Source organism: Parathielavia appendiculata (genome assembly GCF_033297405.1).
Source record: "Parathielavia appendiculata strain CBS 731.68 unplaced genomic scaffold N657scaffold_24, whole genome shotgun sequence".
NCBI lineage: Eukaryota > Fungi > Ascomycota > Sordariomycetes > Sordariales > Chaetomiaceae > Parathielavia > Parathielavia appendiculata.
The window spans coordinates 158,405-184,632 of NW_026944243.1; the positions used below are offsets into that span (position 1 = coordinate 158,405).

Consider the following 26,228-nt stretch of genomic DNA (forward strand, 5'->3'; position numbering starts at 1 on the left):
GTTGCCCATATTCTTGGCCCGCCTGGGCAGCTCCATGGTCTTGTAGGGGTTTCTTTGGTCCGGTCTCTGGGCGCGGCGTCGGCCTCGGTTAACCATGCCTAACAAAGCCTCTAAGACACGGGAGACGGCGGACCCCCTGAATTGGAGCTCCTCCAACCGGTATGGATACACACCGGAACGTTGCTGCGGCAGGGCTGAGAACCCATCAGAGACACACGGACAAACTAGGCTACCATTTCTTTGAAATCCATTGGCTCTCGTTTGCTCGCCAGGCTGTGCTTACGGACAGTCGTAGAGTGCCGGAGCTACCTAGGTAGCGGAAGTAGATGAATGAGTGGGTCGTGGGAACGTTCCCAAACTCCAGGCTCACTAACACCATGTCAAGGTGCTGCAGCTGCATGGTACCAGACCAGACGGTAAAAGCTTATTGACTTTGTTGGGAAGCTGATTAATCGTCGGCCATGCTGATGCTCTGTCTCGGCCCGCTGGGCCCCAAATGCGGACGGCGGCCAGAAGACTACCCCGAGGGGTGTGCACGGAGAAATGGACTCTGGACTGATGCCAGCAATCAGTCTTTCTGTCTCATACACGTGCAGTCAAGAACACAGATAGGTATCTGACGGCGAGGCCATTGTGACGGCGAGGCTTGAAAGGGTGGGGGGATGGATTCGATGGATCATTCAAGACACAGGAAAAACATGTTTCGGTTCAATCCAGTCAGCGTTCGCGGCACTCTCCGACTGCAGTCTCTTTAGGGGCCGCCGGTTCTTTCGTTCTACGTGTGTTGCCTGTTTTCTCGTATCTTGCTCTGCCGATCCGGTCCTTTTTCTCCTGCAATGTCATGCTGCCTGCAGCATCATTGATCCGAACCAAGCGCTTGGCTAGTAAGCTGAATTTGGCGTTTCTGACATCAGCCCCTGACTGTTACACTGGGGCAATATCATCCTTGATCCGCGTTCGCCTGCCCGATCTGTTGCCCTGAGTATGTACCCTTATTCATGATCGTGTCAGCCTGTTTGTGGGGTTGTATGTGCTTATCAGATGCGGGGATCGCACCATTTTTTAGACTTTGGAGTGGGTAGAAAGGGGGAATGAGGGTTTCCGTCTCCTACACAGGTTGCAGTGAGCTGCACGGTAAATCCTGAGGTGACACCCGCCAAGAGCACGCGGTTGAAGCCTATTTGCGCTCCAAGGCGTGGCCCGTTGTGGGACATGCTGTACCACGCACGGTGCATGACTTACAAGAGAGCCTGCCGAGACACTTTGCTTTCATGGAACCCCTGACTACGGAGTCATTATGTTGGTGCAATCACAGAATTGTGGCTTCAGATTCTCGGCGAGCGAGTCCGCTTCAGTGGCCATGTGGAAATAGGTCCCCGATTGACTGAGAGTATCTCGCCTACCCCTATGCCCCCACGAAGCGGTCCGAATAAACAGCCTACAATCGACGTCTCATTCCGGCAAGGAAGAATGGAGGAGTAGTTATGTACGTACATGCATGTTAGGAGGCCTCGAATTCCACCTTGGCAAGCGAGCACAGAGGCAAGATGGAGAAATGGAGGTAAGAAAGGGTGACTGATTCCGTACAGAGGCTTTGGAGGCGGAGTAAGAGAGACATGAGCAAAGAAAAAAGAAAGTCAAGAAAAACAGTCATGATTCAAGCATAAGAATCTGAGTTTGCTGCTGCAGCTTGTTTGTTCACTATAAGCAGATTAAAGAGCCATGTGGAGTGGCAACTGGCAATCATGATCGGGTTGGACTAAGTTTGTCCGACACTACACAGCCGTTCCAGGCGGTTTGGACATGAGCTACATTGGAGCGCGCGGGACCCCATCCTCAAGCTCCGTGACAGTCTTATAGATGCTCAAATCTCTACAACCAACTTGCCAAACTGCTTCCCCTCCTTGAGCTCGTCAAACAGGCCCTCAATGGCGTCCACACAGTCCAGCCCCTTGACGCTCCTGGACACGACCGGGCGGATCTTGTGCTGGCCCACAAACTCGACAAAGTCGGCAAACTCGACGCGCGACCCGAGAGTGGTTCCGCGCAGCTCAATGTTCTTCATGACGGCCTGCATGGGCCAGTCCATGACGGGGGCGAGCGTCATGCCGTAGACCGAGATGACGCCGCCGGGCCGGAGCAGCGGGATGCTGCGCACAACAATGTCGCCGCCGGCTCCGTCGACGACGGCGTCGAGGAGCGGCCGCTCGGCCGGCAGCAGCTTGGCCAATTCCTTGGGCCACTCGCTGTGCGTGTACAGCACGCCGTCGCGCGCGCCGAGCTGCCGCGCCCGCGCAATCTTGGCCTCGCTGCCCGACGTGACGTAGACGTTGACGCCGCGGGCGACGGCCAGCTGCAAAACCTGCAGCGCCACGCCGCCACCGATGCCCGTGACGAGTATGTTCCTGCCCTGCTGGGCAGCCGAGGCGGCCTTGGTGAACAGCGCGCGGTAGGCCGTGACGCCCGCCGAGGGCAGAGCGGCGCCCTCGACCGCGCTGAGGTGCGCCGGCAGCGGCTCGACCTCGCCCTCGTCGACGACGACGTACGTCTGGGCGCCGCCGAGGTGGTGGTGCGGGCCGACACCGCCAATGGTGCAGAACTGGGCCCAGTCCTCGGGCCCGGCGGGGTCGGTGGCCCAGCCGCGGAAGGGCGTCAGCACAACGAGCTTGTTCAGGACCTCGGCGCCGCGGGTGCAGCCGGGCCCGGCCTCGACCACCTCCCCGCAGGCATCTGAGAAAAGGGGCGCCTCGAATGAGATGCCCGGGTAGAGCTGCTGCCGGATGAAGATGTCTCGGTGGTTCAGGGCTGCGGCAGCTATCTTGACGAGCAACTGGCCGGAGCCCGGGCAGGGCTTGGGCACGGCGTGGAGCTGGAGCGGGTAGTAGACGGCTCCCGGCTTGCCGCGCTTGTGCTTGACGGTGAGCTTGTGGGGCATCTTGGGCGAGATTGATGACGCGGTTGACGACGTGAGTCGAGAGTGATGGGAACACAGACTTTCGGGGATGACACGGCCAGAGAGAACAGCCAGAAATGGTGATGATCAGAGAATGGCAGGCAAAGCCGGTCTGCTTGCCGATGCACCCTGGGTGTTCATGATGACTGCCGCGCTTGATATCGACGTGGTATGCTTCTTCCGCGTTGATTAGAAGACTTGGCACGCAGGCAGACCGGCGTCAAGACAAACTCCGTGCTGACTCGCTTGATTGGCCTTGGCCATGTTCGTGCGATGCCACCGTAGATGCAGGCTTTCTTTCGGTCGTGTCTCGGAGGGACGACAAGCCATGTACCAGAGGCATCGTGTGAAATCAAGACTCGATGTCTTGGTCGATGCCCTTTTGACTTGTGAAGGATCAAAAAGGATGCAGGAGGGGGGTGGTATCATATGCGATGCTGCGGCACACTCAACTGGCGGCTGCTGAAATGGTGGTCCATGTCAGCAGAATAGTGGGGGGTTCGCCGTTTGAAGGATTAAATCGCGCCATCTGCAGGCTAAGGCATCTCACCTCAACTTAAGTAGGCACGGCCGGCACCTCCAATGTAGGGGGTATACGTATGTATTACGTGGACACCGCGCCATGCTGCCCTGTCGTCCATATTGGCGCAAATTGAGTGTCGCAGTGCATCGACGATCGACGCAGGGGACGCAGCCCCTGTTCCCGCTAGTCAGCGGCAGATGCACAAGCGTGCTCAGGAGACAGATGCATGGAAGGCTGGGCACGTCTTCCTTCCTATCTGAGAGGTAGGGTACCTGCGGCTGCAACGTACCTGCCCTGTTCATCCGTCAAGGTACCTACATGCTCCGTGATCGGTCGCTGTCTCGGCGATGTGTTTGAGCCAGGACGGCCCGCCCGGGGCGATCCGTGGACTATTGGCCTGATGGTGTGAACTTTGCTTCATTCCCTGCATGTCTTGGCCGATATGACTTCCGCTTTCTTCAGCCTTCCGCCGAATTCAACGTCTGTTGTGTAACTCGGCCTTCTCTTCCGCAAGACGGCTCGGTGATACTCGAGGCCAATGGGTCTGCAACTTGCAACTTGCAGGTAGTGCCAATCAAGGAACACTATCCGCCTATTGCTACCTGCAGACTGGGCATATTGCCCTCTGCCCCACCGGTGCGGCCATCTTTGTCAGACGGATTATCTCGAGCCCGAACAGTCACCCGAGACTGCTTCCACGGGAGAAGATGCCTCGATGCCGAGTCGCCTGCCGTGCGCGAAACGATGCTAAAGCACCGTCAACCCCACTGCTCCGAGTGTTTCGCTGCATGCAAGGCTGCATGCAAAGGAAAAGAACCGACTCTTGGAGTGATCTATTCGGTGTTATTCTGTGCCGATCGTGACGTGGACCCGTCCATCGGATGGCAGGCCATGGCGGGGAGAGGGGCCGATTGCTATCACAGCTATGCGTCATGCTGTTCGACGGTGTTTTCCCATGCGCCGTGTAAGGTCCGTGACGGCCAGTGCCAAATCGTCGACGGTAACAGGTCCGGGGACATCGGCGTAACCCGAATGCGAGATGACCCGAGCGTTGACGCGGCGATCACAGGACTAGAGGTTGACGAGGCGCTGAGTGCGAGGCCCGGCTGTATAAGGTTAACGGTGATGGTTTATTGCTCGGATTCAACACGAGCCGCACGTTGATTGCCCATGTCTGTTGTCGCGCCCTTGGTTTGCATTTGACGTCAACATCATGGCCTACGCTTTCAGTGCCATAATTGCCATTCTCCTGCTGCTCCTGATCAGGTTCGCCTACAATTACTCAAAGACCTTGGCCGAAGCGCGACGCATTGGGCTGCCCTTGGTCCTTGTTCCGGTGGACCAGATTCAGCTGCTCTGGATTTTGCTCGCACCCCCGAACAGGGAGCGAATTCGACGAATACTCCCGAAATGGCTTTGGAAGCGAGTCAGTCTCATGATATTCGGGTGGGAATTCCACGAGAAGCTGCGCCCGTTCGACGAGTATGTGCCGGGTCACGGCCACGGCAAGGGGGTAGGCAGGACATTCATTCTGCTGGGACTCCAAAAGGGGGAGATCTGGACGGCCGACCCGGTTGCCGCAAACGACATTCTCACCAGAGTGCGCGAGTACGAGGCGCCACATGCCATAAGCTTCGCCCTGGGGACGTATGGTCCCAACGTCCTCACCACCAACGGGGAAAGGTGGGCCAGACACCGGAAGATCATCACCAGCATCCTCGACGAGCGCATCATGAGGGCCGTCTTTGAGGAGTCAATCCGGCAAACCCAAAGTCTCCTCAGTGACGTCTTTGCGGCCCCGGAAGGAGAACCGCAGCCGACCTCAGCCGAGACCTTGGAGCTCTTTGACATGCTCAAGAGGGTGACCATCCACGTACTGCTGGGAACGAGCATGGGCGTCAAGGTTCCCTGGCGGAAAAGCCGGGTGGCTGAACCTGGGTACATGATGCCGCACATCGACTCGCTCAATACTATGGTGATCAACATTGTGGGCGTGGGCATGCTGCCCAAGAAGCTTCTCAACAGCTGGCCGCGATGGCTCCCATGGCACGACAAGATGAGGACGGTGGGATGCGCCAAGGTTGAGGTTGAGAAACGCAGCAGGGAGATACTGGACCAGGAGCGCGAGCGGAGGGCCAGGGGAGAACCGGCGCCCAAGTCGACCATTGTCAGCAAGATCTTGCGGGCGTCCGAGGAGGGCAAGGACCAGGGGCTGGCTCTCAGCGAGGTCGAGATGATCAGCAACCTCTTCATTGTGACGGCAGCGGGCTTCGAAACCACAGCGACCACCTTGGCCTACGCCGTGGTCCTCCTTGCCCGCTATCCCGAATGGCAAGACTGGCTTCTGGAGGAGGTGGACAGCCTCCCGACGACGGCCACCAACGAAGATGGGCTGATGGACTACACAGCCGTGTTCCCTCGCGCCACTCGCACGCTGGCATTCATGTTTGAGACGCTGAGGCTGTTTCCCGCCGTGCCGCATGTGCATCGCGAGACGAGTGCTCCTCAGACACTGCACACGGCGACGGGCACCATCCACGTGCCCGCGGACATGAGGGTTTATGTCAACTCGCTGGCGCTGCACCTCCTCCCGTCGTGGCGCGACGTCAACCGCGAGTCAGACCCGCCGTTTGTGCAGACCGCTCCTGCCGGTCGGGACGATGCCGTCTCAGCAGATGAGCACGTCTTCCGGCCTTCGAGGTGGATTAACCCGCCGGGTTCGGCGCAGGCGCACTATCACCCGCCTAAAGGCACGTGGGTGCCGTGGGCCATGGGTCCACGCGTCTGCCCTGGCATGAAGATGGCTCAAGTCGAGTTCACAGCCGCCGTGGTCACGCTGCTTCAGCACCACCGCGTCGAGGTAGTTCCGCTGCGTGGCGAGAACCGGGCGGCTACCGAGAAGAGGCTGGACGCGCGGCTGCGGGATAGCCGCTGGGTGACGGTGCTACAGATGAACGGCGTGTTCGAGCCTAAGGAGGGCGAAGGGCTACCCCTGAAACTGTCCAAACGCCAAGCGCGATAATGTTAGGCACCTGAAGTGTCTATTAGCTGGAATAACAGTTACGTTCGTAATGACCGGAACGCTCTAATCACTGACAGCTGAGTCCTAAGTGCGTCCACTTGAGTGTCTGAATCACCCGGAGTCCCGAACCAGTCGGACGAGGTATGTCAAAGACATTTCATCTCAATGTCCGGACTCAGAAGTGACTCCATGAGCACTGGCGTGGCGCCAACCGCAGGCCAAGTATTGGGCTGGCCGTTGGGGTGCCGTTGGCACGGCAAACGATCCAAGTGAAACTGACAGGCGCCAATGTCGAAACACGTCACTCGACATATTTAGTGTGGGCTTGGCAAGAGCTCAGTCTTCTTTGGGCTAGTGTTGTCGGAAGGCCAATCGATCTGCGGGCCGAGAAGAAGCCACCCGCCGAAAATCGTGGGGACGCCATAAGCTAATGTAGCGGCATGAGGGCTTGGCGTGCTTGGCCGAGTGTCTGAAAAAGCGGACATCTACTCTTGGCAAATCTATTATCCTATCTGGGAATAGCTGCAAACCCGTCTCACTCTCCGTCTCAGATGCCATCTACACATCGTCTCTTTGCGCCGCAAACCAGATGACGCGTCTAGGGGCCATGATCGTCGTGTCCACCGCTTTCCGGGCCCTTGAACGCGCCATCACCAAGACTCTTGCTAACGTCTTGTTGTTTGTCTGGCTTATAATTGAGAATCATGGGACCTTCATCCCTTTTTCCTCAGCAAAGCCAAAGTTGACTGTTGACAATTCTTATCGAAAACGCCGATCCTGAAACCGCCATAATATCGGCAAACCAGCGCGACAACGACACACTGCAAAATCGGCCAGTTTTTACCACGGAACTTGAATCTTCAAAATGGCGGAACCGGGAGAGCCGAGTAAGCACCTCACTTTCACGCTCGGTGCTGTTTCGATTTTCTTCTATTTTTGGTTCTTTTTCATTTTTTTTTTCGTGTTTTGTTCAGTGTGCTGACGTGCTCAGTCTTGTGGAGTTTGTATGTCTACGCGCCAAACAAGGCGGCGCCCATTTTCTTCACTGTCGCATACGGCATATCGGCAGTCTTCCACATTTGGCAGTGCTACCGCTACAAGGCGTGGAGGCTGATCGGGCTGCACCCGCTCTGCGCCATCCTGTTCACGGCCGGCTACGCGCTGCGCGAATACCAGGCGCAGGACAATTACCTGTACCTCCTGCACACCAAGGACCCCTTGATAGTTTTCATCCTCAGCCAAGTCTTCATCTACGTTTGCCCGTGAGTTACCCTTGTTTCTTCTACGCAAGAGTCCCGCTCTGCTAACAACAACGGGGTTCCAGTCCGCTTCTCGAGCTCGCAAACTACCACATCCTCGGCCGCCTTTTCTACTATGTGCCCTATTGCGCCCCGCTCCCGGCGAACCGCGTCTTGGCCACCTTTGGCGGGCTGATGGCGCTCGTTGAGGCGCTCAACGCCGTGGGCGTCGCCCTCGCCGCGAACCCGTCCGGCGAGGCGGCGACCCAGTCCCTCGGCAAGATCCTGACCATCGTCGCCATCGCCATCCAAGTCGTCGTCATCGTCATCTTTGTGGGCATGGCCGCCATTTTCCACGTCCGCTTCGCGCGCACCCGGCCGGGTTCCAAGACCGTCCGGACCGTGCTCGCCGTGCTGTACGCCAGCATGGCGCTCATCTTTGCGCGCTGCATCTTCCGCCTGGTCGAGCACACGGGCAACACCAAGATGGACCTGAACGACCTGGAGGTGCAGAGGAATCTTAGCCCGCTGCTCCGCTACGAAGTCTACTTTTACATCTTTGAGTCGTCATTGATGCTCCTCAACTCGTGGCTGTGGAACATTTGGCACCCTGGTCGGTTCCTGCCCAAGGACCATCATGTCTTTCTGGGCGAGGACGGTACCGAGGTCACGGGCGAGAAGCACGAGGACTCGAGGCCGCTGTTAGCCAAGACGGCCCATGTGCTGACGTTTGGCATCCTGTTCCGCGACAAGAGCCGGGGCGCGCATTACCGCAGTATGCAGCACGAGATGAGCGACTGCGCGCCTGCTAGTGGTCACTCTGCTTGATTTGCGCCGGAGAGGGTGGTTTGAGCGGTGGGCTGCCCCGTTCACGGTCGGTCATGGATCAGGGTGAGCGGTAGTTGTGATCAGCAATGGGGGCTTGAAGGAAAACAGTACAAGAGTCGGGCTGCGGAAACGTTGCTGGAGCGACTACATTGGATAATGTAATGGTAGGGAAAAACAGAGTTATGTTCGTGGTGTTCTGCCATGTCTGGAACAGGCGCAAGGGAGGAAGAGAAGGGGCATTGTATTGGTGTTTAGTAGTGAGATTGGTGTTGAAACCTCTATATAGATGTATTGTACAGCAGAATGTGTTCAGTTCCTCAACCTCTTCAGCCATTCCGTCAGCGCAACGCGATCAATCTCGTACGACGCAGTTCTCGGCAGCTTCTCAACAGCCAACCAGACGGTTGGAACATGGTCCGCCGGCAACACAGACTCGGCATACGCTCGCACACCGCGCATTCGCCGATCTGCAGTGTCTGCGTCGAACCCAGCCAGTCTCTGGAGAGCGGTTTGCCTTGGCAGCCCCGGGGCCGCCAAGCAGACGACGGCAACGAGCTGCGTCCGGCCGGCGATGATTTTACCGGCTGTGGCGGCTTCGCGCACTTGGCTGCATCCCATGATGGCGCGCTCCACGTTTTCCAGCTGCACCATCTGGCTGCCGCTTAGCTTGACGCGGTTGCCGACGCGTCCAACGTACGAGATGGTGCCGTCGCTGTTGTACTTGGCCAGCTCACCGGTGCGGAAGAAGCGCGTCGCTCGGCGGCACGATTGCGCGAAGTCGTACTCGGTTGCCCAAGCTGGCGTATGCAGAAAAGCGGCAGCCGTTTTGGAATTGTCCCCTGTGTAGCCCGAGGCGACACCAAAACCCTCAATCACGAGCTCGCCGACGCCTCCCAGCGGAGCCAGGAGGTTGGCATCGTGGGCGCTTACAATCCAGGCCGCACATCCAACTGGCGTGCCGATGCTGTTGGCAGAGCAGTGCTCTGTGGCTGCTGGTATTTGTAGGGCGGTGCTCACCATCGATGTTTCTGTTGCTCCCCAAGCTTTGAAGAACCGAAGGGCTCCTGCCCAGACTCGGCCAACCTCAGCATCGGTTTGCATCGGCTCCCCAATCGAGACCAAAGTTTGCAGGTTGGCAACGTCGGCGGGGGAGAAGGTCCGAATCACACTTGGAGGCAGCAGCGCAAAGTTCACTTTGGCAGACTCGATGAATTGTGCAAGCTGCGACCCGAACTCGGTCTCGGTCGGATTCGTCGCATTCGGAGAAATGCACAGGCATCCTCCGAACACGAGCGCCCCGAAGATCTCTAACAAGCCGTTGCCAGAACCGCATGACCAAAACTGCAGGACGCGGCTATCTGGTCCCCAGCCAAACCGCTGGGCCTGGCTTGTCAATGCCGACGCCAAGTTGCGATGACCGAGAAGCGCAGCTTTCTGCTTGGAGGCAGGGTTGCTGGTGGGGACAATGAAGGCGAGCGCCTCGTCCAGTTTCCTGGCGATGTTGCCATTTCGAGCGTGGGCTTGCTGACGGTCCCCCAGAGGAACCTGCGAAACGGTTCCAGGCCCAACCTCGACAACTTCGAAGACGCCCAAGGCGCGCATCATGCCAGGCGCGAACTTGCTCAACGACTCCGGGACCAAGACAAGCCGAGTCCCCGTCGCCGAGAGCAGTGCGACCCTGGCGTCTTCGGAGAGGTTATTGTCCACCGGAACACATACACCGCCGAGTCTCAGGACGGCGAGGAAGGCGACAACAGCCCACAGCGACTTGTCCATGACGAACCCAACTCGGCTTTCGGTGGTAACGCCCCTTGATTGCAGCACCAAAGCGAGATTCAAAGACAGTTGATCCAGTTGGGCATAAGACGCGTTGCCTTGACTGGACTCGATTGCCATAGCCGACGGTTGTACTCGTACCCGAGCAGCAAAGAGTTCATCGAGCCTAGTCCACACTGGTTCGGGAATGGTCTTATTCAGCTGCAGGACCTCCTCACGCGCCTTCGGATCGAGCAGAGGCAGACTGTCAAGTTTGGTCTGAGGGGACACCTCGGTCAACAGACGAAGCGTGTGGCCGAATTGCTGCAGGAGACGTTCCAGCCGACGGTCGTCAATCACCGTCGAGTCGACACGCGGCCACACCTCGACGCCCTCGCCCGTAATGCTGAAGATGAGCTGCAGCGCAAAGAAGCCATTCAGCCACACCATCCTTTCCATTCTGACATCAGCTTGACTGTCGGTGTCGTCAAAGACCGCGGGACGAATGTTGAGCAGTGCTCGAAATCCGCATGCCGTCCTGGCAGCCTCGCTCAGTACGGCAATCTTCTCGAGGGGGTAGTGAATCAAGTGCGGGTTCTGCTGCAGCTGGCGAACCGATGCAGCGCGGTCCTTGATGAGCTTGTCGACCGTCATTGTCTTCCATGGGAGATTGGCCTGGATGGGAGCTTCGGTGATGGCTGGCCCTAGCGTGTTCTCGAGCCCGTCCGGCGTAGGAGTCCGTCCAGATAGGACATAGCCATAGGCCACGCTTTCGCTGTCGGTGTCGATCGCGGCCACCAGGGCCCAAGCCGCCTCGATGAAGTATGGCGCGTGTGTGGGAGGTAGTGCTTTGCTCTTGATCCGGACGAGAGGAAACTTCCAATCCCGCTTTGCGACGACATGTGGAGGCAATACACGCCGCGAGCTGGATCCGAGGAAGACCGCCGGGGACCCTTTGAATCGGGATGCCCAAAACCGACTGGCCGCCTCGTCGTCGATATTGAGGCATCGCGCCACAAAATCCTTGAACGCCGGTCGCCGATGGGCCTCGTTCTGCTGCTGAAAATACAAGACCGGAATATCGACCTTCATCAGCGTATCCCAGGACCAATAGTCGAACACGGCGTGGTGCAGCGTGAGAACCAGATTCCGGCCGATGAAGGCGCTGCGGATGAGGGGATCGCCGAGACCCATTTTGAGATGAGCCTGCTCGAGGTAGCGCTCGAGATGCTCGCCAGTGCCGTCATCGTGGCGCGTCGTGACATGTTGCTCAGTCGTGACGACTTGCACGATTCCGCCCAAGCGGGCAGACCTGACGAGTCTGGTGCGTAGGATGGCATTGGCGGCGACGACAGCTCGCAAACAGTCGCAGAACCGGTCAATGTCGGCACTGGGGCCGAACGACATGACAAAGTGGAAGATCTCGGCCCGGTCCTCGGCTATCATGCTCAGCTGGAGTGGCGTGCAGGTGTAGGCGTCCTCGATCATGCTGGGCGGGACGCCGCATGCCTGGGCAATCTCGGTTCGTGTGGCGTCGTCCACATCAGCCATGGATATGACTTGGCTTTGTGGCGCCTCCTCGATCGCAACTGATCCCATCCTGTTGATCGTCCGTACTGTACAAGATCGCTTATGGGGATGTGGCGGGACTGGTCAACTGGCATCGACCGAGAAAGCTGTGTCTGATGTCTTGGAAAAGCCTCCAGGATGATGCTGATCACATAAAAGTATCGAGGAAGGGGCGAGATGTTTTCCCATTCTCCTCAAGGTCCCCAGGCCTCCTTTCTTGTCAATCACTGATCGTCATGAAAGTCACCCTGAGACATCGTCCATGCTGTTGCTGACGAAAGCAGTCAAGAAACCTGCCAACCAAAACGAGCCTAGCCTGCATGGTGTTTGGAAGCTCCCGGCCGTTCCTAGGTGTCGATCCGCATGGAAAAAGCCGAGATGCATATTCGACTCGTGAATGGAGGGGGCGTGGCGCTTGGAGGAGGAGGGCGTGGTTCAACGCCTAACGCTATGCAGGAAACGCATCGACGGCCCATTCCTGCAGGATCAAGGACCGCGATCGGCGATTCGGCACTTGGGGAGTGTGTGGGGGTAAAAGTGACTTCCTGTGGTACGGACGTACACACTTCCGGAAAGTTACTCCGTACTCCGTACACTCGGGGGTTCGCACAAGGGGCCAAGACCGTCGACGGCGGTTGGATGTTCCCACGCTGGTACTCCGAGATGAGCACAAGCAAGCCCCTTGGGTGCATGCAGATGCCGAAAAATCCCGTGTCGACGTCATTCCCGTCAACCGGCCGATATTGCCGGGTTGCCTTGCAGCCGGCGCCGCATCCGGGAGGGGGTGCCGTCAAAGCCGCCTTACAAAGGGTCAAGGAAAGAAGGCCGGGGGTCTTAGGAGTGCCACTTCTGACATGCATCGAGTGATTCCGGTCAAGCCTTGGCGCTTCTATTTCCCTTTTCGAGTTTCTCTCCAACAAGGTATACCCGCCTGGGCGCGTTGAAGCCTCACATCCCGTTGTGTATCTCACGCCATCTACCTCAAGATTCGTCAACACGATGCAGAGCAATCAAGGGACAGAGTGATCTGAGTAAGCAACCGTTCCCTTCTGGGCTAACCGGCATACAGGAGGACTCAGCGCCACCGGATGCAAACTCAAGGAACAATCCTCTAGGAATCAGTTCATGAGCTGCTTCGCTGGCGTCGCGGTGGGATTTTCGCGGTACACATTCGCTGACGACCGCGTCGCCTTCGTTTTGATGGCAGTCCAAAGAAGCCGACAAGCGCCATCGACGCATCTCTCAAGCGGGTGTCACAATCTTTCTACTTGTGTTCATACATGTAGTGAAAGGTAGCCTGGGGATAGTCACTGCTTGCGTGTCTGCATCTTCAGGTTGGACAAGTTAATCACTTCTCACTACCTGTGCCCCCCTCATTCTCTCACATCAACCGAGTTGCTCTGCTCCCTGCACCTGTCCTCTCTCATTGCAACCTGCCTTGAACAGGTATCATCGAAATGACAGCCACGGAAACCCTCCGGGCTAATTCCGGCATCACCTTCAAGCCCCTTGCGCCAACGTTCGGGGCAGAGTGTGTCGGAGTCGACTTTTCCAAGCCCGTCCCGGGGTCCACCGTCCAGATCATCCGGGATGGCATGGCCAGGTACGGCGTGCTCGTCTTCCGTGGGACGCAGCTGGACGATGCCGGCCACGTGGCGTTTGCCGCCCAGTTTGGCGACCTGGACGACCAGACGCCCTGGATTCACCCGGGCACGCCCTACCGCCTCGGCCAGTACACGCAGCTGAGCGACGTGGGCAACATCGAGGTCGACGGCCACATCGTGCAGAAGGAGGACATCCGCTACCAGATCAACCAGGGCAACAAGCTGTTCCACGTCGACTGCAGCTACAACCCCCGCCGCGCCGGCTACTCCATGCTGCGGGCTCACACCCTGCCGCCTAAGGGCACGGGTGGCGGCACAGCCTTCGCCGACACGCGGACCGCCTACGACGACCTGGACGCCGAGAGCAAGGACAGGATCAAGGACCTGGTCCTGTGGCACAGCCTGTGGCACTCGCGGCGGCTCGGCGCTCCGGACAGCGCCGTTCTGCAGAGCGTCAACCCGGAGGACCACGCCATGGCCCGGCACAAGCTCGTGCAGCTGCACGAGCCCAGCGGCCGCACGAACTTGTACATTGCCTGGCACGCGTACCGCGTCGACGGCTGGACGCGCGAGGAGAGCCGGCCGCTCATCGAGGCGCTGCTCGAGCACGCCAGCCAGGATAAGTACACGTTCCAGGTCGACTGGGAGAACAACGGCGATTTGATTATCTGGGTGAGTGACCGAGTTACTTCAGTCCGAGAAAGACTGCGCTGGAGGGAGAAGAGGAACAGTTGTCTAACACAATTCGCAAACTCCAGGACAACACTTGCGTTATGCACCGTGCCACTGGCGGCACCTATCAGGGCAAGTATGTGCGTGATATGCGGAGGGCGACGGTTCTGGACTCGTCGTCAACCGCTTGGGGTCTCAACGACCAAACCGTGGAGCGGTCGGGCATGTTTGCGTCTACCACCAAGAACACCAAGTGGGTCGACGGTCAAGATGTCAAGACCCAGGCGGCTTGAGAAGTTGCCTTGGTGTGGACCGTGTGCCATTTCAACATGGCTGATGTTTTGAAAACAGATGAGCCCCAAGATTTTGGGTGGACATGTTGCTAGTTCTGGCATCAAATGGAGCACTTTAAGGAAGATGATGTTTGCTGCAAACAAGATGCATAGAGGCGATCATGAATAGCTTCTCGAATGATGCAATTTGCCTACTTTCGGACTGTAAACCAGAACCCTGACTCCCTTAGACTTTCTAAGCTCTTCAGTGGTCCAGATTTTCTTATGTTCCTGATTTGATGTGCGGATGCGACGAGGGTTCCAACAAGGGGTCGAGCGCCAGGGGAACAAAGGCGTGCTTGGTTTACATAGACGAGCCCACTGAGGTGTGCAAGCGGTTTAATGGAGATCATATGACATCGATTCAGCAGCGTGTAGGGCGACCCTATGCCTATGCTTTGCAAGATAAATATGGAGTCCTTCGTGACGCGCGTCCGACCGCCTAGTTGGGGAGGTGGTACAGAACCGACAGATGAGGCTCTAGGCTAACTGCGACAGAGTTGAAAGGAGTCATGCATGTGCCCTAGTAAGCTTACCATGTTTGGCATCTGCTGAAATCGAGGGCGAATGGATTTGCCTATCGCGTATGGCACTTGATGTGGGAGAGCATTACGCGGCCTGGCCTATGATAGGAGCCAGAAACATAGTACGTTGCACTTTGGCTTTGTATGCAAGGTCCAGATACATACAAGCAGTCCCGTCTTAGGTTTTAGCATATCCCGTCCCAGGTTCTATCCCCTCGAACCATTGATTGCCAAAGGAACCTGTCTCATCACCTAGGAATGCCCCACACGAATCAGGGGGTAGTACACAGGCAATCAATCCGTCAGAATGCGGCTGGTATCAACCGCCAACTGGGTAAAGAATGCATACGGCCGATCAAAGCATGCGTCCCAGCTCGTCTCGCCCGACGCCCAGAACTTGTCCAACACGCTCTTGGCCGTGAGCGGCACGTAGGTCCCGACATGGCGGCTCAGGACGGGCAGCTGTGCCGCGACGAAGGCCCGGGCGGAGGTCGCGCCGCCCCCGTGCATGTGCGAGCAGGAGGCCGCCACCACGCCCAGTACCACCAGCGGCCACAGGGTAAAGCGCTTGATGCGCGGCGACACGACCGCCAGTGCGAGCAGCTGGTGCAGGAGCCGCGCGTGGGCCGCGCAGCTCGCGCTCAGGTGCGGCGTGGTGGGCAAGACGGACAGGCTCTGTAGGGAGGAGACGCAGTAGAGCGTCACGGCGGTTTGGTAGATGCGGCCCATCAGGGCCCAGTCTTCGCGAGACCGGGGCTTTATATCGGCCCAATGCTCGGGCGAGAAGTGATGGATCCGTTCGAGGATGACATGTACTTCTTGAGCGAGCTCTTGCGTACCCGTTTCTTGCTCGCCGTGCATCGTGGCCCGCATACGGAGGTGGTTGATTCGGATTATTTCGGCGAAGAGTGCTGGCGCACACATCTGGAATGAAGTGACGGTGGTGCCCGATAAGTCCATGATGGCGTCAAGTGCCCCGAGGTGTGCTTCCGCCATAAGGATGGTGGAGGCGGGACATGTGGTGTTACCAATAACTGCTACACTGCAGGGTGTTAGTGGTATACTCGCATACACCTAGCAGCAGCCTCGTGGAACGTAGAGTGACGTACAAACTGAGAAATAGAAGATGTGGCTGCAGGATCCTTGAGGCAGCCACCGCAGCAAATCCTCCGCGCAGGTGGACAAGCTTGATGGCGGCCTCTACGTGGGGACGCCAGTTCAGGGAAGCCGCCTGTTGGGCCTGCGAAGGTTTGATGGTGAGTTGCGGATTCGGATGGCTAGAGAGAAGTGATACTTACATCGGCTAACAAGAGACTCACGATGCCGGCAAGAGCAACGTCGGCGGTGCACTGGCTCTCGACACTGATGAACTCTCTCAAAGAGCGGATGGCGTCACCTCGATACTTGTAGAACCGCTCAGCCATGTCCCTGTGATTTGCGCCCGGATCTCCTCGGGTGCGGTTCATCCGGTGGCTAAGGGTCATGCAGAGCATGCCGAGCCGCAGGTAGTCGGGACTCGCGCAGGCCTCCCGAATAAGCTCCGGAGATATCTGGTAAATGCTGGGGTTGCTTCCCAGTTCCTGAACAGGACAGAGATCTGGGAATATGGCCACGTTATCTGTCAGAGGCTCGGTCAGTAAATGACATTTGCATCCCCTCAGCTAGACCAGGGGCAACTTGCAGTATTCTGCCCCATGAACCAGGGCATCTGCGTTCGTGTGCAGACCGAAGCGAGAGATGGAGACGTGATCAACGTGGGATTGCGATGCCGGTGGCGATTTCGATTCCCTGCTGTAGACACTGGGCTCGCTCGTCTCATCAGACATAGACGCATCACGGTTTCGCCTTCGAACCCGAGAACGAACGGTACCGGGGGCCAGCCATCTCAGTCGTGTCGGCTTCACGTCGCTGTATCCGGGGCACAACGTTCCAGCTGCTGTGCATCTGTTGCAAGCTGGCCTCGTCGAGTCACAGACAAGACAGCGGCGGAGGCACTCCCAACAGTGACGTTTCCCATGCCCAGGCTCGCCCATGGCTCTCCGACGCGACCTATCCGTCGCATGACACGATGCTAGTTCGGGTTCAATTACCTTCTATTCGGAGTTCAATTGTGAAGATCAGGTGGGATGCCAAGAGCGAACGGTTCCAGGATATTCGCCTGGAAGGGCCGGGCCAACAAGGGCGACAAGAGAGCAGGCGGTAGGCCTATCGATTTGTTAATCTGTGGTGGCTCAGTGTTGGTCGGTGACTGGTTCTCAATCCAACCATCAAATCCCGTGCGGTGTGACGCGAATGGGCGGGCATGGATGTAGCGCTGCTACGTACTCAACTAGTAAGGGTCTGGACACTCTTGTATAATGCGCTGTCCAGGGCCGTCCTACACCAAGTTTGTCGTCCGATGGGCGCGTCTGTCAAGTCCGACGCCGAGCTTTCATATTAACTATTCCACGAACGGGTTAGGATGAGGTCCAGAGCTATTAAGGGTTACAGTACAGGCAGGGTAGGCTTACGTGGTTGGTTGCTCAACTGCCAGCCGTTAGGGAGTTCAACCTAGTAGTAGTGTTTCCCAAGGGTGGATGGATTCAGATCCAAACTGCTGGGATCGACCGACCGAGACTGAGGAAGAATCGGCGAGGTTGCACTGTTCACGCGTCCCTGACAAATACCCCACCTTGGTTTGCAGTCAGGATCGTAAATAATTTCTCCGTAAGGTACCGTACATTCGGGACAGTTCGGCAATGAAAGACCCAAGTCCGCTTTGAGGTATCGTCTCGCCAGCCTAATAGACGTTCGAAAAATGACAGAATGACGGAATTAAGGAAAGTCATGCAAGTCCTTCTCTTCTTCTTCTCTTCTCTAACTAGTTACCCCTTTTTCTTTCTCTTTTCTTTTCCTGTTTTTTAATGAGAAAGTCTACCACACATGTACTTGTACAATACATCCGTATTACATCGGCCTGCCAGATCTGTCTTCGTTCACGTCATGATTCATAAGTCGTGGTCCCAGTCAAGTCATGAGCCATCAGTCATAAATCTCAAGCATCCCGACTGTACTTGGAAGACCGCCTCCAGTGCGCCCCATAACGCAGCATCAAGACGGGGATAGGAGCCAGGAGCAAGCTGAAGGCGGCGAGCGCCGTGAAACCCCATCCGTACCCAAGCATTTCGATCAACGGCGCCGCCGTCAAGGGAAGAAAAGTCGAGATTAGGCACCTCGAGACGATGATACCGGTGATGGCGGAAGCCGAAAAGAGCCCAAATGCATCCACGACGTACGCCATGACGGGGATCATCCCTAGCATTAGCATGGCGCCCATGGCGCAGACGCAAAACAGCAAAAATAAGAGCGGCAGGCGCAGTTCTGCAGCCCAACCATACGCGGCGATGGTAATCGGCAAGCCAAAGCCGCCGATGATGGCCAGCGGGAGTCGAAATTCGGGTCTGTCGATTCCTTTGTGTGTGAATCGCATCCGGCGGTAGATGCGATCGAGGGTGCGGTTGCAGACGACGACGCTGACAGTCGAGCCGATGGCTGTGTGGTATTAGTTACGTTCTCATATTTCGAAAGACGCAGTAGAATACTTACAGAAAACCGCAAAACACGAGCCCACTGTCACCGGCGAGAGGTGGTAGATCTCGAGCAGAATATCCGAAAAAGTGGTCGAGTAAACGTAGAAATAGCTGAACACGAACGAGCTGAACAGGCTCATAGCCATCAGCACCCTGCTGCTGCACAGAACAATTGCCGGCCGCAGCACCGCATCTCGCAGCTTGTTCCATTCTGACGAAAGTCCCTCGCGGAGACCGTCCTCGGCCTCGTCAAATGCCGTCTTGAACGACTTGCCCAACCCGGCAGCATGCAAGGCCATGTCCCGGGCCCGCCGCCTGAGAATGGCAACCTTGTACGTCTCGCGGAAGCACAACAGGAACAACATCTCGCAGGCCGACGCGACCACGACCGTCATCCAGATTACCGTCCTCCACCCGTACCTGTCGGCCACGGCGCTGCCAATCATGGGACCAAACGCGCCGCCGATGAGCGGGGCCAAGAAAAGCAAACTCAGGGCGCCGCCGCGCTCATCGCTCGCGAAGATGTCGCCGACAATCGCCGGGTTGAGGACGTTGACGGCGGTTACAAGCCCGTTGAGCATGCGCGCCACGACAAACTGCGGAACCGTCTGGCTGGTGGCGGCCAGGATGCTGGCGCCGATGAACAAGAGGTTGGCCGCGTTCATGACGGGGTACCGGCCGAACATTTCGGAGAGCGGGGCGATCAGCAGAGGACCGGCGGCCTCGCCCAACTCCCAGATGGTGACGAGTAGGATACTGGCGGATTTGGGCGGATTTGGCGAGTCCGAGAGGTCGCGCACAATGTCTGAGGCCAGAGGGACTACGCTGATGCAGGTCATGGTTCTGCGATTCCATGTTAGTAACACTGTTTCAGGAGAATAAAAATATGAGAAACGTACACAGTGAACGCCATCAAGGCGAGCATGCTCACGACAGCCCATTTGAAAGGCATCGGCCACTCGAGCGGGTTCTCTGCGTCGCCATTGGGGTCGAAGTCGACAATGGTTGTTTCGTCGTGGTTGGCGCAATCGTGTCGGACTGGTGTAGGATCGGTGTAGACCTGGTGCCCCTCATTGGTGATGCTCCGCAGCAGTGGCTGGGTGTCGTCTATTGCGACGGTCATTTCCTCTTTCCCGACCTGCTCTTTACCGACGCCTCCTTGACTGAGAGAGGAAGAGAAGAAGAAACAAACGTTGAAACTCACTCGAGAAAAGCGGGGGGTTGTAAGTGATTTGTACTCCACCGCAAAGTTAAGCTCTCCACGGCCTAGACCCGGCAGTGCTGCAAAGGGGACTACTGTGGTACCGGAAGGGTGTGTCGCGGTGCGCTAGCTTCATGATCAATGCAGGGTCCTCTCCGTGCACAGCAACCGCCTTCAGGGGACGTTCCAGGGGCGTCTATTCCTTTCGGGCCTGGAACTGGGTGTTAAGTGGAGACTCGACGAGTCACCGCAGCTTGGTATCTCAATCTTTACCTATTGTTGTCTGTGCTGAATGTTTTGTCTTTCAAGTCAAAGCAATCGAGCAAAAGGTAAAATCTTGATTTCAAGGCAGTGTCGTGCAGGTGGAGCCAACAAACGTGGATTTCTCCTCGCAGAAACCCCACTTTCTCGCACCTTCCGTTTGCATAACAGTTGACAGCTCGCGCCCTTCGGCCATGTAAGTTCTAGAAAGTCTGAACACACTACACAGGTGCAACGTCGGGCGAGGTGGCAAACCAGATTTGGGGAACCCATACGGATGTCCCTATCAAAAGTTTTACGACACCGCCTATTTAGTTTACTGGCCATAGGAGAGTTCTCTGCCAAGCAGAACCACTGTGATTTTAAGGCGGTGAAGCAAGACTTTTGGTAGGGAACTCCGTATACTATCTGTCGGTTCCCCCAAGTGGGTGACAAAATAATCGAGTCACACAGACCAATCCTACAAAGAATTCTTCCCCCATCACACCAAAACAACCGCAACTTCAACACCATAAAACAAGGTCATTTACAGCTCCATTTCTATCTAATTGCCGCTCATTTTCCCATAAGATCTAAGGTTTGCTGCAGGATCTCGAGGGATTTGGTCAACCCATTTGTTGATGGTTTTCTGGTCTAGTTTGTACCAGCCATCTTGGACAGCCTCAATAACGTCGTCGTGGGTCAAGCTCATCCGCGATATGACCTCTGACTTTGGTAACCGCCATTCCCTCTCAATAGGGGCCAGTCTGGGGACCCAGGGCAGTTGAAATAAAGCCTCAAGTGGTTCTTGTCCTTCCAAGCCTTAACGATGTTGTTCCCTCGAGGCCCATAGCCACTATCTCTATCCTCCTCGAGGATAAAGGAGCGGCTTTCCTCCATCCACGGCTTACGATACCCTCGAGGATATAATCGCGGTAGTAAGCCTTGGTCATTTTACCATTGTTGTTAGATGGAATCTAATACTCGTGCAGGCGCCCCATCTTAAAGTCGTATCCAACGGCGCCCCAGAAATGCGTTGTATACTTGTCCTCCTCCTTATCCGGCCTCTCAACAATGCAGTCAGGACAATACCGTTCGCCAGGTTTCCGGAGGATCCATACACAACCTGAAGCTCCTGAAGAGACATGGAACTCGTCGGTGAAATAGATATCTCGCCAGTCTTCCGGTCGAGGCCGATATTCCAAGGACTTACGGGCTTCTTCACACCGCTTCTCAGCAAGCTTAGCGTTGACGAAGGACCTTTGGCAAGCAATACAACGGCGCCAATCTCTTTGACCAAGAACACGTTGGATGTACGCTGCGAGAGCTCCTTTTCAACGCGAGCTTCTTGGAGGAGACCATGATACGAGAGCATCCGGCCTTCAATGCCATGGTCCCAGATAACTTTCTCCATCTTATCGACATCTTCCTCCGTCAAGATTCTTTTTCGACCGCGCGTCTCGTCATGGAAGGGATTGTTGTTGAAGGTTCTTGGGTAGTCTTTAAGAATTGGTTTCCCTCGAGCTCTACTTACGCCGGCGATCCGAAAGATATCAGATTTAAAGAAAAGGAGTTCCATAGCGGCGTTGTCGGGCAAGGGCAAATTCGTACATGCCCTATATTCTAGCCTTCTTTGGAGTCTTATGATGAGGAGCCATTGTCGACAATGATAGAGCTAATGCTACTGTAAACAATCATCTATTTGTTCTGTTTACTTGGTGGTTGACGACGTAATTACAGTCGAAAACAAGGCAGCCCCCTGAATATTGGCGTTGATGAATATATTGTAGCAAGAGCCTACCGCTAGCCGCATTTAGTAAGGGATAAGCGGGTTGTGTGGCTCGATTATTTTTGTCACCCACTTGCCCCCCTCTTCGGTCTCGAAGATCCAGACATCATCTGTTATGTTGATCAGCTGCCGAGGACGGTCAAACCAATTTAGGGTGGCAACCCAAGAAAGTCAGTAATCATTAACCACCATGAGTTGGGCATCTCGTCCAGCGACGTTGTTGATTGAAGACCCACTGTCAAAAAACCTTCCTGAGGTCTTCTCCACGCAGCTCAGGACAAGTGGTTTACATCGTGCTTGCCGTGCGCGCAAAAATCAGGGTTCGACGGGCAGGGAGAAGACGCGATAAGACGCCTAATTGCATTCCGCTGTCATAAGCTCTCAAAGTTCGATGCGGTTAGCAGTGCGATATGGCTCGAGACCTCGTCGGACGATCTCTGTAGTGGGATTTCAAAAACCCGCAAACACGGATATCGAGGATGCGGGGTTGTGTCGACCCCTCTTATGATCTGCCTCGGCGTCTGGTCAGCAAACATGATCGACGCAAGTACGACGAGCCTGCAGCGACCGATCGCTGGTACGGCTGAACAGGATGATGAGACGTCGACTTGCGCTTGCAGATTGAGTACGGCGGCTTGATGGGCGGGACGGCTTGGTTTACGCGGACACAGCGCGAGTGCGACGCCGAACAATTCATCGAGCGGATTGTGCTGCCCGGGCCGACATTCCCTATCAGACAAGACAGAAGCAGTCACATCCCGCCTTCAAGTCACCTTCATTGGGTGACAACACGCGGCTGCCCTGATCAGGGCCGGTCTGGGTTCCTGGAAAGGCTAGGAATTTGGTCTTTGATACGCTAACCATCATCCTTTTTCAGACTCGCGGCGATCGCCGTTCTCGGTTACAATCGGCTTACACTGACGAAGTGGATTCTGAGGGCAACGGACATTTGCACCCAAACAATCATGTTATTCTCTGGACAGTACCAATCAACTCACATAGTAAATCAGTAGGTCCATCAATTCTTGCTATACTCTGTCCCACGAATCCCAAGCTCACGATGACAGGGGCGCGATCGTGGTAAACTGCTTCAAATCGCGGCTGCTGAACCCGACGCTCACACCGATGTTACCGTTCGGAATGACCCAGTCTTGGTTGATTACATCCCAGTAGCTCAGGTCGCGCCTCATCAGCGGGAAGCTCACCGTCTTGCTCTTGCCGGCCTTGAGGAACACCTTGTCGAACCCGCGCAGCTGCCGCGGCGGCGTACCCTCAACGGGCAGTGTCACGTACAGCTGCGGCACGGCCGCGCCGTCCACGGCGCCCGTGTTGCGCACCGTCACCGTGACCGTGTACAACGTCTCCCACAGCGCCGGGTTGCCGCCAGGCTGGACGGGCTGGGCCGGGGCCGCGGCCGAGATGGTCGACTTCTTGTTCGCCTTGGCCGCCTGGATGTCGGACAGCGCAAAGGTGGTGTAGGACAGGCCGAAGCCGAATTCGTAGCGCACGCTGATGTTGTGCGCGTCAAAGTAGCGGTAATCGATCTCGAGCTTCTCGTCGAACCAGCTCTGCCAGTCCTCAACGCCCGTCGTGCTGATGGCGGTCGTGGGCGGCGCGTTGTAGTCGCTGCCGTTGAGCGCGATGGTGTACGGCAGCCGGCCCGACGGGTTGACGTCGCCGTACAGCACGTCCACCAGCGAGTTGCCGCTCTCCTGGCCGGGGTAGTGCGCCGCCACGATGGCCGTCACGTTGGGGTGGTCGGCAAAGGGGAGCGTGTTGATGCCGGCGGAGTGGGTCACCACGATGGTGTTGTTGCACGCCGACGCCACCGACTCGACCACCTCGTTGCCGTGCCAGTCCGAGTCGAGGTGCGTGCGGTCGGCGGCTTCCTCGGCCCAGGTCTTGAGGAAGACGAGGCAGACCTCGGGGCGCTTGGGGACCCACAGGGTGTTGACGTCCGAGGTAGCGATCTCGGTGTTGTTCAGCCAGTACTGCACCAGCGCCTTGTCCTTGGCCGCCCGCGCTTTGATGGCCTCGAGGGGGGTCACAATGTAGGTGAAGCGGCCGGTGCCGGAGCCGCCGCCCGCCGAGAGCGTGCCGTACTCGTAGTTCTTTTGATTGTAGAAGCCGCTTGTGATTTCACCCGCGTCGTTGCCAAACACGGCGATCGACTTGGGAGCTTTGAGCGGCAGCGCGCCCTTCTCGTTCTTCAGCAGCACCATGGCGGCTGCGCCGTGCTGCCGAATCAGGTCCGCGTGGTTCCCCCGGACGTCGCGGCTGCTCTCGCCCGTGAGGTTGAACTCGGTAAGCCAGGTGTTGCGAGGCGAGAAGGTGTTGAGGTCGGCCGTGGACGGATCAACGGTGGGGAAGCCGGTGTCCTGGCCGAGAGCGTAGTAGGGGGTCATGATGCGCACGATCATGTCGTCCAGCCGAGTCTGGTCCAGGGTTCCGTTCTTCACCGCCGCCGTCACGTTCGAGCCGAAGAAGGCGCCGCCTCCCCATCGCATGCCGTAGGGGCCCAAACCCCCCGGCATATCCATGTCGAGTCCGGCCTCGATGGCGGCAACGCCCGCGTGGGTAGCACCCCAGTCGCTCATAACATAACCCTGGAAGCCGAGCTCGGTCTTCAGGAGGCCGTTCAGCACCTTGGAGTTCTGGCACCCGTACGAGCCGTTGATGCGCTGGTACGAGCACATGACGGCAGCTGCCTTGGCGCGGACAGCATTGGCGAAGGGCCACAGATAGAGCTCGTGCATGGTGCGGTCGTCCAGGTTGGCCGAGAGAGCCTCTTGGGAGATGACGCCGTTTTTCCAGGACGGGTTGCGTTGGGCCTCCTGCTCGTTGGCGATGAAGTGCTTGGCCGTCGCCTGAACGCCGGCCTTCTGCATGCCGTTGATAGTTTCCTCCATGCCGACGCCTGTTAGGTACGGATCCGGCGAGAATCCCTCCCAATTGCGTCCTGCATAGGCCGATCTCCCAAGCGGACCGGCAACAGGGCCAAGAAAAATATGAGCGCCTAGGACCAACCATGTCAGCTGTAAAAATTCCATTCCGGACAAGCCAGGAGGGTGTAGGGGGCAAATGCGCAGCCGGGAGCCATCCTGCTCCGTACACAGTCATAAAGGGGGATAAATGGTCCACAGACAAAGAATATTGTTGTACCTTTTCCGCGGAATTCCTCTCCCATGGCCAGGCCGCGCTGGTACATCAGGGTACGGTCCCAGGAGGCCGCGACAGACACGCCGGCGGGGAAGACGCTGGCGTAGTCGGCTACACGGATAGCGAGCGGTCCGTCCTGGAGACACAAGCCCGGGAAGTTGAGACGGGGGATGGCGAGGATGTTGCCCACACACGGCCCTGGGTAGCCCGTCACCATGAGCGCCTTCTCCTCGAGTGTCAGTTTGGAGACGAAGTCTTTAGCCTTGGCCAGTCCAGCCTCCCACCCGCCACTGCCGGTGGCATTGGCTGCGAGAACACGTCAGTGCTGTAGCACGGGAATTGACTGCAAAAGGGCATGCATACGGGAAGGATAGACGGCGGGTGAATGCCCGTATTGGCCAAGGATGGTGGTGTTGAGAGGCTGCACATAACTGAAGCCCGTCTCTTGAGGGTCTTGCGGCTCGTTCCACTGAGCCCTAGCCGCGAAGCCCAGGAACAGGCTGCCGACCAAGGCGGAGAGTGTCGTCGGCGCCATGGTGGATAGGTTAATGTGATGACTATGAGAAGGACTGCTGGTTCTCCAGGACTTTGAGGAGAGCCGGAGACGGGACTACCCTCTTATACTTGCTTCGTTGCCATCACCCGCTGTCCGGTTCTGTGTTGTTCCATGACGCAGTCCGATGAATCCGCGAATCTCATGGCCATGACCATGCTGGGCCGGATGCGTATTGGAGTATCTGGTTCGGAGAACATGCCGACCTCGGTAACTAATCTGATATAGGAAAGACTGATGAGGAAGCGTCCGAGAATACGCCGTCTGCAGCTATGATGGGTGGGATGATCCGTCACGGATGGAGTCTTGATGGCGGCAGAATAACAGGAAATGGTGACTTCCCAGTACCTATGGTAACTCCGATATCCACACGAATAATGTGTATATCCACGGCAAGTCCCGACAGAATGGTGCGAGTTCTGACGGGCTGTCCTAAGAGTAGTTTCCGACCTGAAGGAACGATTAAGTCTTCAGAGAGAGTCTAGACTTTCAGGAGCTAAATCCCACGGAACTAACCCCTGGCAGTGGCATACTTGATGAAATCAATGTTTTGCAACAGGCGGTACTCGTTCTTCCGTTGGGCCTCGAACGTGGTGTAGCTTCCCGAAAAAAAGCAGGTTGCTGCGAGTCAGTTTCTGCTTCAAGGAGTCGAGAACATGATTCTTCAACTCCCCACACTTTTTGATTCGTCTCTCCA

At 57.0% G+C, this 26,228-nt stretch overlaps 10 protein-coding genes across 10 annotated transcripts; 3 read left to right on the forward strand and 7 right to left on the reverse strand.

Moving 5' to 3' along the window:
• Window positions 1–1,658: 1,658 nt before the first annotated feature.
• Window positions 1,659–3,411, reverse strand: N657DRAFT_649968 (oxidoreductase). The gene has a single exon (XM_062793835.1). It carries the CDS (start codon window positions 2,933–2,935, stop codon window positions 1,865–1,867), a length of 1,071 nt encoding a protein of 356 aa, XP_062643424.1. The 5' UTR covers window positions 2,936–3,411; the 3' UTR covers window positions 1,659–1,864.
• An 887-nt stretch (window positions 3,412–4,298) lies between these two features.
• N657DRAFT_649969 (cytochrome P450 monooxygenase-like protein) lies at window positions 4,299–6,547 on the forward strand. Its single transcript, XM_062793836.1, has one exon. The coding sequence runs from the start codon at window positions 4,690–4,692 to the stop codon at window positions 6,496–6,498; it is 1,809 nt and encodes a 602-aa protein (XP_062643425.1). The 5' UTR covers window positions 4,299–4,689; the 3' UTR covers window positions 6,499–6,547.
• A 638-nt stretch (window positions 6,548–7,185) lies between these two features.
• On the forward strand, window positions 7,186–8,886 carry N657DRAFT_693581 (uncharacterized protein). The gene is made up of 3 exons (XM_062797229.1): window positions 7,186–7,385; window positions 7,490–7,760; window positions 7,823–8,886. The coding sequence occupies exons 1-3, from the start codon at window positions 7,364–7,366 to the stop codon at window positions 8,562–8,564; spliced, it is 1,035 nt and encodes a 344-aa protein (XP_062643426.1). The 5' UTR covers window positions 7,186–7,363; the 3' UTR covers window positions 8,565–8,886.
• N657DRAFT_581317 (acetyl-CoA synthetase-like protein) lies at window positions 8,874–11,870 on the reverse strand (the record flags this gene model as incomplete). Its single annotated transcript, XM_062789520.1, has 1 exon — window positions 8,874–11,870. One exon carries the CDS (start codon window positions 11,868–11,870, stop codon window positions 8,874–8,876), a length of 2,997 nt encoding a protein of 998 aa, XP_062643427.1.
• A 206-nt stretch (window positions 11,871–12,076) lies between these two features.
• N657DRAFT_251312 (uncharacterized protein) lies at window positions 12,077–13,083 on the reverse strand. Its single transcript, XM_062786443.1, has 2 exons — window positions 13,074–13,083; window positions 12,077–12,915 (listed from the first exon to the last, which is right to left on the reverse strand). The coding sequence occupies exon 2, from the start codon at window positions 12,746–12,748 to the stop codon at window positions 12,236–12,238; it is 513 nt and encodes a 170-aa protein (XP_062643428.1). The 5' UTR covers window positions 12,749–12,915; window positions 13,074–13,083; the 3' UTR covers window positions 12,077–12,235.
• Window positions 13,084–13,345: 262 nt separating this feature from the next.
• N657DRAFT_581293 (taurine catabolism dioxygenase) lies at window positions 13,346–14,457 on the forward strand (the record flags this gene model as incomplete). The annotated part of the gene is made up of 2 exons (XM_062789516.1): window positions 13,346–14,164; window positions 14,251–14,457. The coding sequence occupies 2 exons, from the start codon at window positions 13,346–13,348 to the stop codon at window positions 14,455–14,457; spliced, it is 1,026 nt and encodes a 341-aa protein (XP_062643429.1).
• Window positions 14,458–15,258: 801 nt separating this feature from the next.
• On the reverse strand, window positions 15,259–17,163 carry N657DRAFT_251405 (C6 zinc finger domain-containing protein). The gene is made up of 4 exons (XM_062786444.1): window positions 16,702–17,163; window positions 16,319–16,638; window positions 16,130–16,260; window positions 15,259–16,062 (listed from the first exon to the last, which is right to left on the reverse strand). Exons 1-4 carry the CDS (start codon window positions 17,051–17,053, stop codon window positions 15,315–15,317), a joined length of 1,551 nt encoding a protein of 516 aa, XP_062643430.1. The 5' UTR covers window positions 17,054–17,163; the 3' UTR covers window positions 15,259–15,314.
• A 572-nt stretch (window positions 17,164–17,735) lies between these two features.
• Window positions 17,736–20,110, reverse strand: N657DRAFT_626491 (MFS general substrate transporter). The gene is made up of 3 exons (XM_062790791.1): window positions 19,489–20,110; window positions 18,606–19,432; window positions 17,736–18,551 (listed from the first exon to the last, which is right to left on the reverse strand). Exons 1-3 carry the CDS (start codon window positions 19,710–19,712, stop codon window positions 18,055–18,057), a joined length of 1,548 nt encoding a protein of 515 aa, XP_062643431.1. The 5' UTR covers window positions 19,713–20,110; the 3' UTR covers window positions 17,736–18,054.
• A 474-nt stretch (window positions 20,111–20,584) lies between these two features.
• On the reverse strand, window positions 20,585–21,657 carry N657DRAFT_649975 (uncharacterized protein). The gene is made up of 3 exons (XM_062793837.1): window positions 21,023–21,657; window positions 20,689–20,968; window positions 20,585–20,628 (listed from the first exon to the last, which is right to left on the reverse strand). Exons 1-2 carry the CDS (start codon window positions 21,175–21,177, stop codon window positions 20,938–20,940), a joined length of 186 nt encoding a protein of 61 aa, XP_062643432.1. The 5' UTR covers window positions 21,178–21,657; the 3' UTR covers window positions 20,585–20,628; window positions 20,689–20,937.
• A 1,217-nt stretch (window positions 21,658–22,874) lies between these two features.
• On the reverse strand, window positions 22,875–25,587 carry N657DRAFT_626495 (glycoside hydrolase family 3 protein; the record flags this gene model as incomplete). The annotated part of the gene is made up of 3 exons (XM_062790792.1): window positions 25,342–25,587; window positions 24,982–25,284; window positions 22,875–24,835 (listed from the first exon to the last, which is right to left on the reverse strand). Exons 1-3 carry the CDS (start codon window positions 25,511–25,513, stop codon window positions 22,875–22,877), a joined length of 2,436 nt encoding a protein of 811 aa, XP_062643433.1. The 5' UTR covers window positions 25,514–25,587.
• Between the last annotated feature and the right edge of the window lie 641 nt (window positions 25,588–26,228).